At 36.9% G+C, this 17,197-nt stretch overlaps 6 protein-coding genes across 7 annotated transcripts; 4 read left to right on the top strand and 2 right to left on the bottom strand.

The window, feature by feature from the left end:
* Positions 1-418: 418 nt before the first annotated feature.
* On the top strand, positions 419-2,743 carry LOC110736101 (DNA-directed RNA polymerases II, IV and V subunit 8B-like). 2 transcript variants are annotated; one of them, XM_021916251.1, is made up of 5 exons: positions 419-558; positions 696-798; positions 1,136-1,293; positions 2,205-2,299; positions 2,403-2,743. In XM_021916251.1, exons 2-5 carry the CDS (start codon positions 726-728, stop codon positions 2,515-2,517), a joined length of 441 nt encoding a protein of 146 aa, XP_021771943.1. In that variant the 5' UTR covers positions 419-558; positions 696-725; the 3' UTR covers positions 2,518-2,743. The 2 variants fall into 2 exon arrangements, with proteins under 2 accessions (XP_021771943.1, XP_021771944.1); XM_021916252.1 differs by having other exon boundaries at positions 425-558; positions 685-798.
* A 254-nt stretch (positions 2,744-2,997) lies between these two features.
* On the bottom strand, positions 2,998-4,769 carry LOC110736100 (probable polyamine transporter At3g13620). Its single transcript, XM_021916250.1, has one exon. It carries the CDS (start codon positions 4,603-4,605, stop codon positions 3,091-3,093), a length of 1,515 nt encoding a protein of 504 aa, XP_021771942.1. The 5' UTR covers positions 4,606-4,769; the 3' UTR covers positions 2,998-3,090.
* Positions 4,770-6,922: 2,153 nt separating this feature from the next.
* On the bottom strand, positions 6,923-8,730 carry LOC110736102 (probable polyamine transporter At3g13620). The gene has a single exon (XM_021916253.1). It carries the CDS (start codon positions 8,496-8,498, stop codon positions 7,083-7,085), a length of 1,416 nt encoding a protein of 471 aa, XP_021771945.1. The 5' UTR covers positions 8,499-8,730; the 3' UTR covers positions 6,923-7,082.
* Positions 8,731-9,882: 1,152 nt separating this feature from the next.
* On the top strand, positions 9,883-11,811 carry LOC110736103. The gene is made up of 4 exons (XM_021916254.1): positions 9,883-9,982; positions 10,124-10,281; positions 10,838-11,221; positions 11,644-11,811. The coding sequence occupies exons 1-4, from the start codon at positions 9,897-9,899 to the stop codon at positions 11,676-11,678; spliced, it is 663 nt and encodes a 220-aa protein (XP_021771946.1). The 5' UTR covers positions 9,883-9,896; the 3' UTR covers positions 11,679-11,811.
* Positions 11,681-12,355, top strand: LOC110737166. Its single transcript, XM_021917542.1, has one exon. The coding sequence runs from the start codon at positions 11,681-11,683 to the stop codon at positions 12,353-12,355; it is 675 nt and encodes a 224-aa protein (XP_021773234.1).
* A 635-nt stretch (positions 12,356-12,990) lies between these two features.
* On the top strand, positions 12,991-17,161 carry LOC110737167 (phytoene synthase 2, chloroplastic-like). Its single transcript, XM_021917544.1, has 9 exons — positions 12,991-13,024; positions 13,130-13,254; positions 14,910-15,045; positions 15,158-15,286; positions 15,414-15,464; positions 15,835-16,007; positions 16,103-16,338; positions 16,445-16,637; positions 16,741-17,161. Exons 1-9 carry the CDS (start codon positions 12,991-12,993, stop codon positions 16,885-16,887), a joined length of 1,224 nt encoding a protein of 407 aa, XP_021773236.1. The 3' UTR covers positions 16,888-17,161.
* The last annotated feature ends 36 nt before the right edge of the window (positions 17,162-17,197 follow it).

Genomic DNA, 17,197 nt, shown 5'->3' on the forward strand with positions numbered 1-17,197 from the left:
CCCCACATCCATATATTTTTAAAAACAAAATTATATACTTTTATACTATTTTATAAAAAAAATTATTTAAAATAAAATAGTAAATATAATACTTCGTAATACACTTATATTATAAAAAAAAATGTGTAATATTAACAATAATTTTTTTCTTTTTGCAATCTTTATTAATTATGAAGGATTGTGTATTTAGGAGACGGGGATTAGGCGGGTCTTAGGTGGGGATTAGATGGGGGTGGATATCCAAGTGGGGTTGGGGCGGGGATGATTTTGGAATTGTACCCGCCGGGACGGGGATGAGGATGAATTTTAGACCCATCATGGGGATGGAGATAGGGATGAGTATGAAAGTTTTAACTGAGGATGAGGATGGGAAGACCAACATCCGCCCGCCCCGCACGGCCCAATTGATATCCCTACATATCATTGCCGTAGCCTTGTAGGGCCAAAAAAAAAAAAAAAGTGAATCCACCGGACGCGACTTTGGTTTTCTCTTCAGTATTCATTTTCGAGAAAGAGAACAATTTACAAGTCGGAAAACCCTCCATAATCGGACAAAGGGTAAGAATTTCTTTCTCATCTTCCACTGAATTTGGGTTTTCCAGAAACTGCTTTGAATCCTTAAAACCTCTTTTTTTTTGCTGAAATTCTTGAGTGCTAATCTTTATTCTCCAATAATTATATCAGCTATTGTGTAGGTTTCTTAATTCTTGTTGTTATAGCTAGCAATGGCGCCGCTTCTCTTCGAGGATATCTTTAATATTCATAAAATTGATCCTGATGGCAAGAAGTTCGACAAAGGTACCTCCTTTTTATGTTCTAGAGCCCTAATTTTTCTTTTTTACTCAATTGCTGTTTCTATATCATATCATATTCATTGATTTTTTTGTTAACCTTAGATTAACTAAAATCAATTACCCATTAAGTTTATGCCTACTTACCTAGTGTTCTATTTCATATGTAGTTTTTTATGTGGTGTTCAATTGAGTGTGAACCTAATTTTGCTTGCTTATAGTGGCTTTTTGTTGCGTGTAGTTTCTCGAATTGAAGCACATCCCTAATTTCCTATTTCATATGAAGTTTTTAAGTGGTATTCAATTAAGTGTGAACCGAACAAAAATTAAATTTTCCTTTGTAGTTTCTCGAATTGAAGCACAGAGTGACAAGTTTGATGCATTCATATTGCTCGATATTAACATAGACGTGTATCGTATCAACAAAGATAAGAGGTATACCATTGGATTAGCAACCACTCTTGATCTTGATGGGGTTGCTGACTCTGGGTTTTACAACCAGGTAACGTGTTATTATTGCTTTGTTCTTCTTGCGTTGGTCAACCGCACCTTGTTCTTTCTAATATGTTTTAATTGCCACTGATATATTGCTTCATTGCATTTGTAATGACTTCAACTAGTGTGTAATTGTAGAAGATAAGACTTTTAGTTGGAGGAAAATTGAGTTGCTCTTATTGATGGAGTGTTGCACATTTCATGCATACTTTACCCGTTTATAGGCCTGAGTAAATTGGAGATAGTCACAAGCATCTTTGGAATTGGCTTCAGATTTATAAACTGGAAACTGTTTTGACAAAAAGGGTGAACTTTGTTTTGTTTTATTATGTCTTTGGCAATTGAAAATAATGTCATTTACTTGGTCTAATTATGAATCATAGTAGGATATGATGTGGTGCGTATCTTGTGAGAAGTGAAAATGTGTTTACTAGCGTGTGCTTTAGTGCTTGCCGCTGACAGAGCTGATTTTAGCTGATATTGTGTTTTTTTAGACAGGCTGGTAAAGCCTTTTTTTTTCTATGCTAAAGTAGTAATGTTAAATATGTCTGTGGGTTTTTTCAATCTGAAGTGTCCTCCTAGAGATTAGTATTCAGGTTTTAATTTTAGGGCCTTAGGCAGCAGAGTGTTGATGGGTTTTTCAACTTTGATGATGAAGGGCTTGTAGTTATCAGTACTTATCATTTGCAGTAGTACTAGTCCTGATTCCTTGTAATTGATGCATTTATTTTGGAATATGGTTATTAGCTTGAAATTACCCTTTTATTACTAAACTATCAGTCCATTTATTCGCCATGGGCTGAAAGCCATTGATTTAGGAAATATGCTTTTGTTTTGGTATGATTGAAAAGCTCGGTTCTTCTACTAATCTTCCATTACTATACTTGAAGATTAATTAACAGCTTGCCTTTATTTCAGACCTCAAGGGAAACACTGGCAGACAGATACGATTATGTCATGCATGGGAGAACTTATCGCATAACTGATATTGATTATGAAGGACAAGAGAAGGGGTTGGTTTTCAGATGATCTATCTTTATATTCTTATTCTCTGTAAACTTTTTTCTCTTTAATTGTATGTAACTTAACATTGTGGTATGTGTATTTACTTTGCAGAGAGATATTTGTTTCATTTGGTGGACTCTTAATGATGATGAGGGTAGACAAGAGTGTCAGCAAAAATTTTCAGCTGGACCAGAGGTTGTTCTTGTTGATGAAGAGAACTGAGTAGGCTTTCCAAGTATGGGAACAGATATCTGACTTGTCAAGCTGTAAAACTGTTTTTGGACAATGTATTGAGAAGTGGATATGTGGTATGACATAGGTATTGTCTTTCAAATACCCGAGCCTGATTTTTAAATATTGTTAAGAAGCTAGTCGTGATATTTGAATGGATTCATTAACTATTTGGATGTCTCTATTTTGGTGCTAAATGAAATGGTATGAATGTAGCTTTACGAGGTTGTGTAGTTAAGGTTGCAGGTTTGTATTTTACTACCAATGCAACCTCCACTGGTTGGTCTAACAAGGTCTTAAACGAAATATTTTACAAGTAGCATGGCTTCTTAAATGCCTTTTTAATTCCCTGAGATAGGGAAACCTGTATGCTTCGTGTACCTTTTTGTTCTGAAAGAAGTCTATTTAATTCTGGACAATATAGCCCCTCTTAGATGTTTGGTTCTTCTTAAATCATGATTGTCTTGATGCAAAATAAAAGAACAAATCTTTACCAATAAAATAATCCACAAGCCTACATATTGTATGCAACAAATTACAGTGGGGTACACCCATGACTCAAATAGTGTTAACTTTCATCTACATCCTGCTTTGTAACAAGATGGTGTTCTTCCTCACTGCTTTCATCAGTATTAAATGTACACCAACCTCCTGTTTTACAGAGTTTCATAAGAAAATACCACAATATCCCAAGTAGAGTCAACAAGGCACTCACAATGAACACAGTTCTGTTCGCAACTACCATAACATAGATAAGAAACACAGATGGTATGAAACACATGATCACCAACCCCAGCATCTCCAATGGAACTCGATATGGCCTCTTTATTGCCGGCATTTTTCTCCTCAACCAGAGAAATGAGGCGAATTCTAGCAACATCCCCAAGCTATAGAGGAAGTTGACAGACGAAATTATATCAGTGAAGTCGAGGTATGAGATAGCAAGTGCTATGACCATGGAGACTAGAATCCCAACCCAAGGGGTGCTGAACCGTTTGGATCGAACACCAAAAGATTTTGGAACGATCCCGAGATCTGCCATCCCAAGAAACTGGTAAGCGCAGCTGCTCAATTGAGCTTCAAACAGACCTATGACTGATAAAACAGCACCAAGTTCCATCCAAACCTTGAGCCATTTCCCAGCAATGATTTCAGCAGCGTCAGCGAAATACCCATCAACCCATTTCTCTTGATCAAGAGGAATTGATCCAGTGACAGCCAAAAGAGGCACCAAGTAACCCAAACAAGTGAGAATCCCAGCTGAAAACAAAGCTTTTGGAAAAGTCTTTTGAGGATTATCCACTTCCCCAGCTAAAGTACTTGCATTGTCCCAAAAATTCAAGTTCCAAAACAATGTATTGAAGAACAAACTCCAATCCTTTTTCACACCCTTTTCGCCTAAACTCATCCATCTTGCAGGATCAATATTAGGGATCGAAATCAAAGACATGACAATAAATGGCATCAATGAAATCACCCCTAAAGTTACTGCAGTATACCCAACAACAGTCAACCCAGTATAATTCAGAAATGACAGCACAGAAGTTGACATTAAAATTGCGAAGTAATGTGGAAACCCAGAAGATAGAGCAGGAATTACCAGTTTCAGATAGTCAATGCAAAGAACAGGATAAGAAGCTAGATTAATGACGCCACTCAGGAATTTCCAGAACCCCATTTGAGAGCCCCAAAAGGGCCCAAAAGCCTTATGAGCCCAGATCACAAATCCACCGTTGCCGGGGAAGGTGGTGGCGAGCTCCGCCGTGACCAGAGCTTCTGGAATACTCCATATAAATGGGAAGATTAGGAAGCCCAAGATGGCTAACAGCGGGCCGGCTGATCTTACTGAGGGTTCCTCGCCGTAGGGCCCGCCGGCGACTTCAAAGTAGATGAGGAAGATTAAAGGGAGGAGGGCTAGCTTTTTGGGTGACTTGGGTTCGAGTTGATTGCCATGATTGGATTGAAGTTCCTCATCTTCTTCAATGATTGAGAATGATGGAGTGGATTCTGAAGATGAATTTAGGGAGGAGAGAGAAACTCCCATTTGTCTGGAATTAGGCTTCGTTAGACTTGTCTTCTGCATATGGAGTGGATGGTATCTTCTTTTGGGGGGATTGTGGGGTCATGGTCATTCTTGGGGATTTCAATTCTAAAAGATCCAATCTTTATGATTTCTGAATATGTAAAATGTGATTGCAGAATACTGCAATACTGCAGGTGTAACAGTACAGACTTACGTTAATAAAATTGTGTAAATTTGCAAATACGGCAAGTGTTAAGTAGGCGCCTATCAAACTTAACTATAGTCCAAAACTCCAAAATAGCCATATGTATATGACATGTAATTGAAACAAATTCAAGCTCAAGTATAGCCCTCTTACCGTTCTAAACCAACTTAAATAACCTTTAGGGATATGCAATCGGTTTATTTTGGATAAAACAGGCAAAATTGGCCATCTAGGAATATATAGTCTTCAATTTTGTACAATTTTAAAACTTATTTGACCCGGAAAAAAAATTGTCGAGATGCTTCGGTGCTTCCCATGGACCCCAATACACCCCGGGAGTCCATTTGGGTGGGTGGAACCATACACTTTGCCTTTAAACTGTCAATTTACCCGCTTACAACTTATGCCGATTTTATTAACTCAAGGCCACAATGGACATTTATGACAACATATAATGACCATATATGGTTCCAAACAACGTTATATTACCCCAAGATGTATCCCCAAGTATCTCGACATTTTTCGACATCGGGTCTCGAAACCTCCAAAATTGGTCCAAAAGCGTAGATTATAGCCTTCAATTTTGGACGATTTTGAAATTATATGCTGAGATGCTTTCCATAGACCCCAATACACTTCGGGAGTCCATTTGGGTGGGTGGAACCATCAACTTTGCTTTTAAACTCCGTTTACAATTTTGCATTGAATTCATTAACTTAAAGCCACCACAAAAATTTATGACAACATATAATGATCATATATGGTTCCAAACAACATTATATGACTCCAGAGTGTATCCCCTAGTATTCCGAAAATTTTCAACTCCGAGTCTCAAAACAGAATTGGTTAAAAAGCATGGATTATAACCTTCAACTTTGGACATTTTTGGAATTTTTTTAAACCTGAAAAAAAAAAAGTTGCTGAGATGCTTTCCATATATCCCAATACACTCCGAAAGTTCATTTGGGGGTGGAACCGTCCACTTTGCATTTAAACTGTCAATTTACCCGTTTACAACTTATGTTGATTTCATAAATTCAAGGCCACCACGGACATTTATGACAACATATAATGATCATATATGGTTCCAAACGATATTATATAAACCCGGGGTGTATCTCCTAGTATCTCATGATTTTTCGACACTAGGTCTCGAAACCTTCAAAATGGGTCAAAAACGTGAATAATAGCCTTCAATTTTGGACAATTTTGGACTTTTTTTACTTGGAAAAAATAATTTCCAAGATGCTTCCAATATACCCCAATACACTCCAGGAGTCCATTTGGGTGGGTGGAACTATCCACTTTGTCTTTAAACTGTCAATTTACCCGTTTACAACTTACGTAAATTTCATCAACCCAAGGCCACCACGGACATTTATGACAACATACAACGATCATATATGGTTCCAAACGATATTATATGACCCCGAGGTGTATCTCCTAATATCTAGAGATTTTTCGACACCGGGTCTCGAAACCTCTGAAAATGGGCCAAAATCATGGATTATAACCTTTAATTTTTGACAATTTTCGACTTTTTTTGACCCGGAAAAAAAATTGACGAGTTGCTTCCCACAGACCCCAATACACTCCGGGAGATTATTTGGGTGGATGGAGCCATCCACTTTGCCTTTAAATTGTCCATTTACCCATTTACAACTTATGTCGATTTCATTAACTCAAGCCCACCATAGAGATTTATGACAACATATAATTATCATATATGATTCCAAACAATATTATATAACTCCCCCCCCCCCTAATATCTAAAGATTTTTCGACACCGGATCTCCAAACCTACGAAATTGGTCCAAAAGCGTGGATTATAGCATTCAATTTTGGACAATAACCCGGGGGAAAAAAAATACCGAGATGAAAAATCTTACCAAGGAAGAAACCTTAGAAGGAACCTGAAAACCCTCCCAATTCAAGGGGAAACTCTAGAGGGAATGAGTTGATTGATTTCAGTTTTTTTAGTTGCTAATTCCTTCAAAACGAATAAAGTGGCATTCTTTTTTGCTTTATTAGAATAAACAACAATTAGTTAAATGTAGCATCAGGGGGAAAGTAGAGTATAGTTTATAACTTTATTTGAGGAAGGTCTACACATCATTAATCACTCATTGTTATTCATACTCACATCCAAAAACGTTGGTTGAAAGCAATATGTTGAGGCAAAATCTTTGATTGAAAAAGAAGTTACAACTTACACTATAGCACAATGCCTATATTTACCAAAGGGCTAAAAAGATGAATGTTCCACTAAACAATCTGCATATCATGAATGTATAGCTAGTCATTTACTAGTACATTGCTGCTGCTGCTGCAATCAGTCCTCAGCTTGAATGCTGCCGAAAACACACCACTTCTTCGCCTTGCACAGCTTCACGAAAAAGAACCAAACAATTCCACCAGCGGTCATCAAGCCACTTACTAGAAACACTGTCTTGGTTGCAATAACCATTATAAACACCAAAAACACTGATGGCACCAAACACATTAACACCAAACCCGGCAGTCCCATTGGAACTCGATATGGCCTCTTCAACTGCGGCCTCTTTCTCCTCAGCCATAAAAATGAGGCGAACTCCAGCAGCATACCTAAACTGTAAAGGAAATTAGCTGACGAAATTAAGTCTGTAAACTTCATAAAAGACACTCCTAGAGTGATCACAGTTGACGCTAATATTCCCACCCATGGGGTGTTAAACCATTTCGATCTTGCAGCACAAAACCTCGGCAAAAACCCAATATCTGCCATCCCCATAACTTGAAAAGAACAACTACTCAACTGAGCTTCAAACAGTCCAACTGCAGACAAGACAGCCCCAACCTCAATCCAGATTTTCAACCATTTCCCAACAATCATTTGTGCAGCATCTGCCATAAAACCAGTCTCCCACAAATTCTGATCCACAGAAACTGCACCCGTTACAGCAAACAACGGAACCAAGTAAGCCAAACAGGTAAAGATCACGGCTATAAACAGTGCCTTGGGAAATGTCTTCTGAGGTCTGTCAACCTCACCAGCAAGAGTACTAACATTATCCCAAAAATTCAAGTTCCAAAATAGAGTGTTACCAAATAAATTCCAGTCTCTTTTAACTCCTTTTTGGCCTAAACTAAGCCACCTATGAGGGTGAATTTGAGGTATAGCAACCAAAGACATGATTATAAACGGCAGCAGCGAAACCACTCCAAGAGCAACAGCAGCATAACCCACAATTGTAAGTCCAGTATAATTCAAAAATGACAGCATTATTGTTGAAACAGTTATTGCTAAGTACCTGGGTAATCCTGAACTAAACACAGGAAACAGTTTCTCCATATAGTCAATGCACAGTACAGGAAATGAAGCAACATTTATCACCCCACTCAGGAACTTCCAAGTACCCATGATGGATCCCCAGAACGGGCCAAAGGCCCGCTCAGCCCAAATAACAAACCCGCCATCACCGGGGTAGGCGGTCGAAAGCTCGGCCGTGATCAAAGCCTCAGGAACACTCCAAATGAATGGAAAAATTAGAAAGCCTAACAGAGCAAACAGAGGGCCAGCTGCTTTGACTGCAGGCTCCTCGCCGTAAGGCCCGCCCGCAACCTCAAAGTATATCAGGAATACAAGAGGGATGAGAGTCAGCTTCTTGTGGTTACTGCCACCGCTGACAGCGGTGGCCGTAACCGGAAGCTCTTGGCCTGAGATAGCATGATCTGTATTATTGGTTATCGGTTCATCATTTTGGACCATAGTATATTTATTTTTGGGGTGCAAAATAATGATAAGGGTAGATCGAATAACGTTTTTCTGTAATCTGTATATATATATATGGAGTAGAAAGGGTGAAATTAATCAGGGATTTCAACTTTAATGTAACAGAATTCTACTTTTTCTGCTACCTTTCTCTAACAATTATTTAATCAAAATCATGTGCAAAACATGACAATAAGCAATAGGTTGCATATATTTATGTAAACTTTATAATATAAGACCAAAATGTATTGGAGTAAGCGAAGAAATTATGGAACTTTGTTTTAGGTGGAAAGATACAAGTAAATGAAGAAATTACCACTTGCAAGTTGGTGAGAAACAAATGCAGTTCATACAAAGCTGTTAAAAAATAGAATAATACAGAATAATGGAGATTCTGAATCGATGATAAGATAAAAGAATTGTAAAGATTGGAGTGTATCATATTATTTAAACATTTATTTTTTATGGTATTAAAAAATATACTACGTATAATTGTTGGGAGATACGCAATATCTTCTTAACCCTGTATGCAGATTGCTTTCCAATAATTTTTAAAGTAAAGATTATTGGCATAATTATATTGATTTTGTGGACTTAACTTTAGTAGCACATCATGGACTTTGTTGTTGGACAAGTATAAGACGATTGACTCATTTTTGATGGTGGGATTTTTATTAAGAAGGGAATCATCACCCCGTGGTTCGCAAATTAGGGGAGAGTGGAAATTATTTAATGAGTAATGTTATAGTTTAATTTACTTAATTTTCACTTGGTTGATTTAATTTTTGTGGCACCAAACTCGATATTTCTTTTAAGAATTAAAGTAATTTGAAAGGAATTTTCCATAATTGGATTTTCTAAATTAAATTTTCAAAATTAAATTTATCTTATTTTTCCTAAAATTACTAAAAATAAAATAAACAAGGCATAGCATTTATAATTTAAAATAATTAACATATCCCAAGACATACATTGGATTTTGGGCCAAAGTACTTTATGTGACTATGCTCTCTCATTTCAGTCATAATCTCGCACACAAATTTGTCAAATAGGATGTTTCAAGTTATGTCTTTATCAAGTTGAGTCCTAACAAATTGTATAGGAAGTATTAATTGATCAATAATTATCTGTTAGTTCAATGTAATATCATGTCACTTTGAAAAATATCGAATTGTTTCCATGTTGGGTCGGTTTTTAACGGCCCTAACTCAATCCTCAAGGGAAATATGGGCTTCCATAATCTGGAGATATTTTCTAGACCAGGTTTGCCACCTTTATACGATGCAAGTCAGTCAGCATATCAGTCTTATACACGTTATAGGTTAGGTTAATGGGTTAATTCAGTATTCCGTATATCTAATTATGTTACGGAAATACGGAGTAGTAAAAAAAAATATGTTAGTAATAACAATTCATTTCAGAAAAGAAAGAAAATTTTTTGTGAACCTAGAAACCCCACAAGTCACAAGGAGCTCAATCAGGCAATCAATCATTCATTCATTCCAATTCGATTATCAAAGTGAAATCTTTCGTTTATCTCTGTAATTTGATACCCAGATATTTCCTATGCTTGATTTTATATAATATAATTTGATCACAGTCATATGTTTGTTTGACAGCAGGAAACTGATAATGGCGTTGTTTTTAGCAATACCCACAATTAAACATTCTGATGCACTCACTTTTAAGTTCTCAGTAATCCCTTTTCACCTTACAAGAAGAAATCTTCACATTCGCCCGCCTCGCTTTCTTGTATCATCAAAGAAATCATCTTTCCAAGGTAAACTTATATTTTCCATTTTTTCTCCTTTTGATCACTATATAATCAGAACTAATTCATACTGTAGTATTTAAACTTTGAACTGTTTAATTTTGCCCTATGTCCAGTAACATATGAGTAAGAATATGTAAATTTACCATCTTATTGAATAAAAATGCATTTATAATTAACTTCATCAATTGATATACTGTAAACCTAGTTTTTGAAAGTGCTTTAGATTACTGCTGCAGAAATTGTATTGATGTACAATTTAAGGATTCCATGAGAACTTATTTCTTTTCCGAGGTCTTCGAAAATCTAAACTTAGTGCTCCATCCGTCCCACTAAAATTGTCTTATTTGACCCTTATTCCGAGAGCATGGGGCGATTTTAGTGGCATAGAGGGAGTATTTAGAAGGTGTATTGTTAGTCTATGCCTTCAAGGCCTGCAGAAAGGTATAGTTGATCAATTTTTGCGTTCTGTGTCTACTTATTTTAATAACTGATACATGTATTGAGTTATTGTTTCTTATTGATTTTCAAAAGGCTGTATTATTTAGAATATGTTTTTGCCTAGACTTTCAGGAATATGCAAAGCCTAGACAACTTTTGCCCACCAAAGAGCTGAAATTTGACATGGATGAACCACCGGAAACAATCCTTTCAGCTCTTCAGTTAGATGGGTCGAATTCTTTGTACAAGGTCCAGTTGTGTACTAGTTCTATGTATGGATCTGAACTAAGTGATCAGAATGCTGGAATTCTTGTCTGTATTATTGACAAGCATGGTAATTCAATATTGGAGAGGATTCCTTCCATCATCAGTCAAGATCATATGCTGCAATCAAAGGATGCTGTCACTTCTGAGGTTATTCGCTTTAAAAGAGGTGCAATTGATGAATTTATATTTTTGGGACCGAAACTGGGAAGAATTCAGGCTATGTGGATAAGTCTTGAATCAGGTTGGTTGGCATTTTCTACACCTTGATTCAATTGGTTGAGGACTTCAATACTACTACACTACTAGTAGTTAACTGTAACTGTGGGATATCGAACTTATGTCATGAATTGATAATTTAGTCATTAGTTTCCTTTCATCTAAAGAAAGATTATATAAAATCTTTCCAAATTGCTTAAGTCCATGTTTTCCTTATTTTGACATGTTTTCCAACAAAGCATAATGCTTTTTTATCGCATGTTTATATATACACATTTTAATTTGTTAACAAAATATTTTATAGTTTGTTTGATAAAAGAAAGTGCAAGATATAGAATAGTGTTGAATGTAAAACATCAAATTCTCTAAGATATATCATATGCACTTTGTAGCATTCACCTTCATCTTTCACTTATTTACATTTAACTTCCTTTCTTCTGTTTCAAGGTCAGGCAGTTGGAGATTGGGTGGTGCAAGCTTGACAATGATCAGTGTTTATAATTATCAAAGGGAAGAATCTTATGCAAATGGGGGTAGTTATTGCAGTATAACTTGCAATTTTGAAGTTGAAGATGTTTTGCTTGGGGAAGGGGGTGACTTGGCAATGGCAGAACTCCGCCCTTGTCTGGTTACAGAGCATTTTGGGGCTGATTCTGTCTCGATTGTAGATAGAAATTCTTCACAAGCTGTATCACTGGCAGAAAAGGGAATAACAAATGAGGATAGCATGAAAGAATATGAAAATCTAAAATATTCTTTGTTACTATATGATGCTATGCTCATTTTTGCTGGCACCTCCATTACCTCCATCACTGGAGGTAAGAATACAGGCTTAGCATTTTTGACTGGAGGCATTGGTGGCTTCCTGTACCTGCTGTTTTTGCAGAGGTCTGTGGACACATTACCAGCTCCTGAATCAATGGGCAAGGGAAATAACTTCAACAGGCTGTTTGGAGGATTGAAAGGTCCAATATTAGTATTTGCATCTGCTTTTGCTATTGCAATTTTAGCAACAAAGCACGACAAACCAGACTTCATAGCAGCACTGACTCCAAGAGAAATTTTGGCTGGAATGGTTGGTTTTCTTGCTTGTAAGGTTTCCGTAGTATTGGCAGCTTTCAAACCTGTGTCGATAATGGGTGTGGAAGATAATGATTGATGCCTGTTTTTGGTTTCTATACATTGGGCTTGTTAAGGAGATTAGGGCTCTGATTACTCTTCTTCTTATGTACAGAAAACTCTGTTAATAAAAACTATTTTACAATATTTTTAAAGCCTCTATTCATTATGTTCAGTTATTGGCCATGGAAAGGCACATACCAAGTATTTGTTGACTTGCCGTCTATACCAATTCAGCAGACTTTAGGTACTTCCCTGGTTGGTGCCTTCAAGCATTCTGGCACCCCCCTGTACCAGCTCTTGTGCCTTGCATTATGCTGGAGGGTGGCTAGTGAGATCCTTCCCTCATTACTCCTCTATTTTCGATATTGATCCTCAGAAAGGTCTCATACAATTATCAATCTTAGAATTTGACTCAGCAAGGGCTTTTTCAGGTGCCCTGTTTTCTTAGGGTCGTGCCGTAGTGGTGCTACTCATGTGACTCCCCAAAGTTGAGTGGTAAGTACATTAAATTTCAAGTCCAGTGTGGCTTTGGTTTCCAAATTGTGCAGACCTTGCTAAATTTCATGTCCAACAAGTTTTTTGAGAGGCAACCTAAGGAAGCAGGAACACTCTGAAAAGGATCCCAATTTGATCCTGGTTTTCTGATAGGAAGCCTACATCAAATGCCAAAACATGTGGGCTAAATATGCCAAGATCTTCTATTTAGGTATTTCAAGCTAATCCTTTACCATGTACTTCCGTTCATTTTTGGTGTGTGACTTAGTTATATAGATTCATCATGGTCTTCTTTGGTCTCGTTTTGATGTTGCAGGAACTTTACTAATGACAGAAGAAAGAGAAAGAGCAATATGGGATCTCTATGGTTCTCTATCCCTCTACACTCTTCTAAAGTTGAATCAGTCTCTATTTTCTCAAACAAAGAATGCTACAGATTCTGTAAAACCTTTATACTAAACTAAAATGGCAGTTTGGAACCATAGAATGGATGAATTTGTAGATGGTCCTAACTTCAGATTCCTACGTTACAAGTTCAAAAGTGTAGGAAGCAGGGAAGACAGGCTTGACGACATCCTTATTGAATGCCCATATGACATGCTTAATACAACCTTGGTAGAAACTATTCAGATATTTCCCCTTGACATAGCATAAACTTGGTAGTACCAGCTGCAAGGAACTAAACAAAGATCCCTTCTTTTATCATAGTTAGGCTTTAGGTTTTGAGAGATGTGATCAGAGGGATGCCATTGGATAAATGGAAAGATTGGTACAAAATTTTGTAGAACCTCTGCTATTACTGTTACTAAGTGGCTGGAACAGTTGGGCTGTTGAGCCTGCCAGTCCTAGGATTTTTACCCAATTATTCAGCTTGCACTCAAAGCATCTATTATACTGCACTTTGCTTGGGGATCGGGAATCAGCTCACAAACAAGAAAAGTAAGTCATACTGCTATACTTGATAAAAATCCTGAAATAATCAGGAGCATGAATAACAAATTGCATTTTCTTTAAATTCAGGGGGAGAATTTATCTTCTATGAGACGATCTCAGAGAATCCAAATTGAAGGATGAGAATCTTTTCTTGAAATATGACTGAGTAATGGAAGAGTTTCCTTTTTTTTTTTTTTATCGAAGAAGCAAATTACGAGGGCAGGAACCATTTTGACGCGAGAAGCCTAAGGTGTTTGTCATATTGACAATTCTAGTTCATGGCTGGTATGTCCTCACTCATGGATTATTTGGTTCTTTAATGAATACTTCGTTCTTGATGTCATCATCATGAGTGCTTTGTAGAATGAGTAGAAGTTCTCAACTTTTAATTGCACTTGTTGTCACCTTTGATTATACATCAAAGAATTTTGGACGAGTTTGAGAGACATGATTATGACAATTTGATAAACATGACAAAGCATATCTTGCCACTAGCTTATTGACTGGTGCTAATCTGGGCAGACGTCTACAAGGAATTACTAGGTATTGACTGACTGTCATACTCGTATATACAAGTATCTGCGACAAAATCCTTGGTCATTCTGTTATTTTCTGCAGGATTAAACTCTGATGCAAGTACTGTTGAGTTATAATCGAACTTTTATGGTGACTTTCGTCAGTCCTATCTTGTATCCCAATTGTTCAGCAGTCATAGATAAGAATTGGGATACTACTGTACTACGGTGTAGTATAAAACTCGAAGTTGGATGGAAGATTTGTAGAAACTTTTGGAAGGCTATGTTCAGATTCTCTAGAAATAATGTGAAGGAAGTGAAGCTCTTTCTTGTAAATATTCATTAGACAATTAATGATGATGGTTAGAGAGCCATTTCAGCTTTAAAAACATCAACCTGCTCCATTAGTACGAATATAATACCTCCCTAATTATATTTCCCTCATAAAAATAAAAAATCTCCCTAATTATATACAAAGTAATTGGCAACCTACTCAGGTATTCAATAATACAGAGATTTCAAAAGTTCAGTAATAGCATGACATGTTTCAAATTGCAACCAGACTATTTGATCTGTACGACTGTACCTCTAATGCTTTTCCAAAAGCATAAGGCTCCTCCTAAGTTTTAGTTCCTTTTGAGTTTACAGTCCAACATAAATCAAGCACTTCAATTCAACTCCGCAACTGATAGATCAAAAAATTATGTACAGTTACCCATTAGCAGTGCAGTTCCTGCACCTAAAGCCTACAGGTGCTGCACCAGAAATAAACCAGACTTTGTTGGTGCGAAAATTTAAGGTCAATAAAACTCCAAAAGCTGACTTACTCAGAAGCAAATCAACAGGCTCTCCTATTCTAACAAAAAAGGACATTGATCCTCTTACTGAATTATAAGAAGTTATTGATAAGCAGTCCAAGGGTATAATTCCCAGAAAACAGAACCATGTTGATCCTATCCTTCTTAAAGAAGCGTACAAAGGCTGTCAAAAAATATGTGCCCAGCATGCTACAAGCTATTATTTGGGTACTTCCATCACCTTTTAACCTCTCATGTTTTATTGTACTTTTAAGTATTATTGAGTGCTTGATTGTATACCTCTTGCAAGTTTCTGATTTACCATTTTTTATTTATTCTGATAAATATGTTACAGGAAGTTTGTTGCTGACTGAAGAAAGAAAGAGAGCAATTTGGGCTTTGTATGGTATGTTCTCCCTAGATCTGATTCAGCAATAATTTTCAACTATGTATTATGTCAATTTGATAGAATAAATTTTAACATGAATGATGTCAAAATGCTGACAGCTATAATCTACCTAGAGCTGTAGTCAGATTTCAGATGTAACAAATCTGCCCCTTCCCCTCTCTCTCCCGAAAAAAAAAAAATGCTTAGGTCTCAAGTACTTTAAAAGAGGACTCAGGGGAGGATTCACTACCCAAACTAGACCAAGTTTTGGGTGAGACCATCTCATAAAAATAATATGTTAGACAATAAAAGCTACAACAATATATTGTTGCAAAACTATAGACAAGATTTTGCTGCTGCCTGTCACGTTGTTTTTCCTGGCTGACAGCTTGGGGCCACAGGACAGATGAACTAGTGGATGGTGAAAATGCCCATCTCACCGGTTCAACTGTGCTGGATAGCTGGGAAAATAGGGTTGAAGATATTTTTGATGGACGCCCGCATGACATACTGGACACCGCCTTGGCTGACACTGTCCAGCAATTTTCACTCGACATCAAGGTTTCACCTACTTTGTTATCTCCTTAAATTTCTACTTGTTTGTTTGATCTCTTGTTAGTTTTGCGAACATTAATTATACATGTGTTCATGATTAGCCGTTCAAAGATTTGATAAAAGGAATGAGAATGGACACATGGAAAACTCGTTACGAGAACGATGAAGAGCTTGAACTTTACTGCTACTATGTGGCAGGAACAGTTGGCTTAATGACTGTTCCAATAATAGGAATCTCACCAGAGTATGTAAGTTCTGCACAAAGTATTTATAAAGCTGCAATATCCATGGGAATCGGAGACCAGCTAACTAACATCCTAAGAGATGTAGTAGAAGAGTAAGCTCTCATTTGATTACTGCCTATAACAGAATATTGGACTTGTTCAAGTAGTTGTGTACATCCAATACAAAGTAAGAATGTAGTGTCTATTTTTCCGATGCAGTTCTTTATTAGAGAGAGTGTACCTTCCACAAGATGAGCTCAGAGAGTTTGGGATGACAGACAAGGACATTTTCTGGAAGAATGTGACTGAGGAATGGCGAGAATTCATAAAGAAGCAGATAATGAGGGCCAGATACTATTATGATCAAGCAGAGCAAGGTATTTCTCGGCTAGACAGCGCTAGTAGGTGGCCGGTATGCAACATACTTCTAATATGAATTTGTGAACATTTGTGGATTTGTTAATTGCTTAGAATAAATGGTGAAACTTGAGTTTTCCTGAATCTGATTGACTTAGGTGTGGGCATCAATGATGCTGTACCGGGCTAACTTGGACAAGATAGAGTCTAACAATTACGACAATTTGACAAAGCGAGCAAGAGTTGGGAGAGCTGAGAAGCTTCTTACCCTGCCATTAGCTTACGCGAAGGCCATGGGGTGGTGAAGTTCAAAGACAAAATCAGTCGCTCATTAATTTTGTAACCTGCCTGCAGGAACGATTTAGTTAGTTGAACAATGTAGTACTGTACTTGTATTTTCTGGCTATTATTATGTTGTTTACAAATGTATGGCAAACTCCTTGATGAGTGTAATTAATGCATATTATGATTGATTTTATGACGGAAAGTTGTCAGATATATTATTTTCTGACAGATTTTGTCACGGATAATTAGTATAGGCTCTATTTGTGTTTGTTTTGACGTAAATAATTTGCACATTTTCTTTTATTTGGTTTGTAAAATGGTGGAAAACAA

Source organism: Chenopodium quinoa, unplaced genomic scaffold, assembly GCF_001683475.1.
Source record: "Chenopodium quinoa cultivar QQ74 unplaced genomic scaffold, ASM168347v1, whole genome shotgun sequence".
Classification (NCBI taxonomy): domain Eukaryota; kingdom Viridiplantae; phylum Streptophyta; class Magnoliopsida; order Caryophyllales; family Amaranthaceae; genus Chenopodium; species Chenopodium quinoa.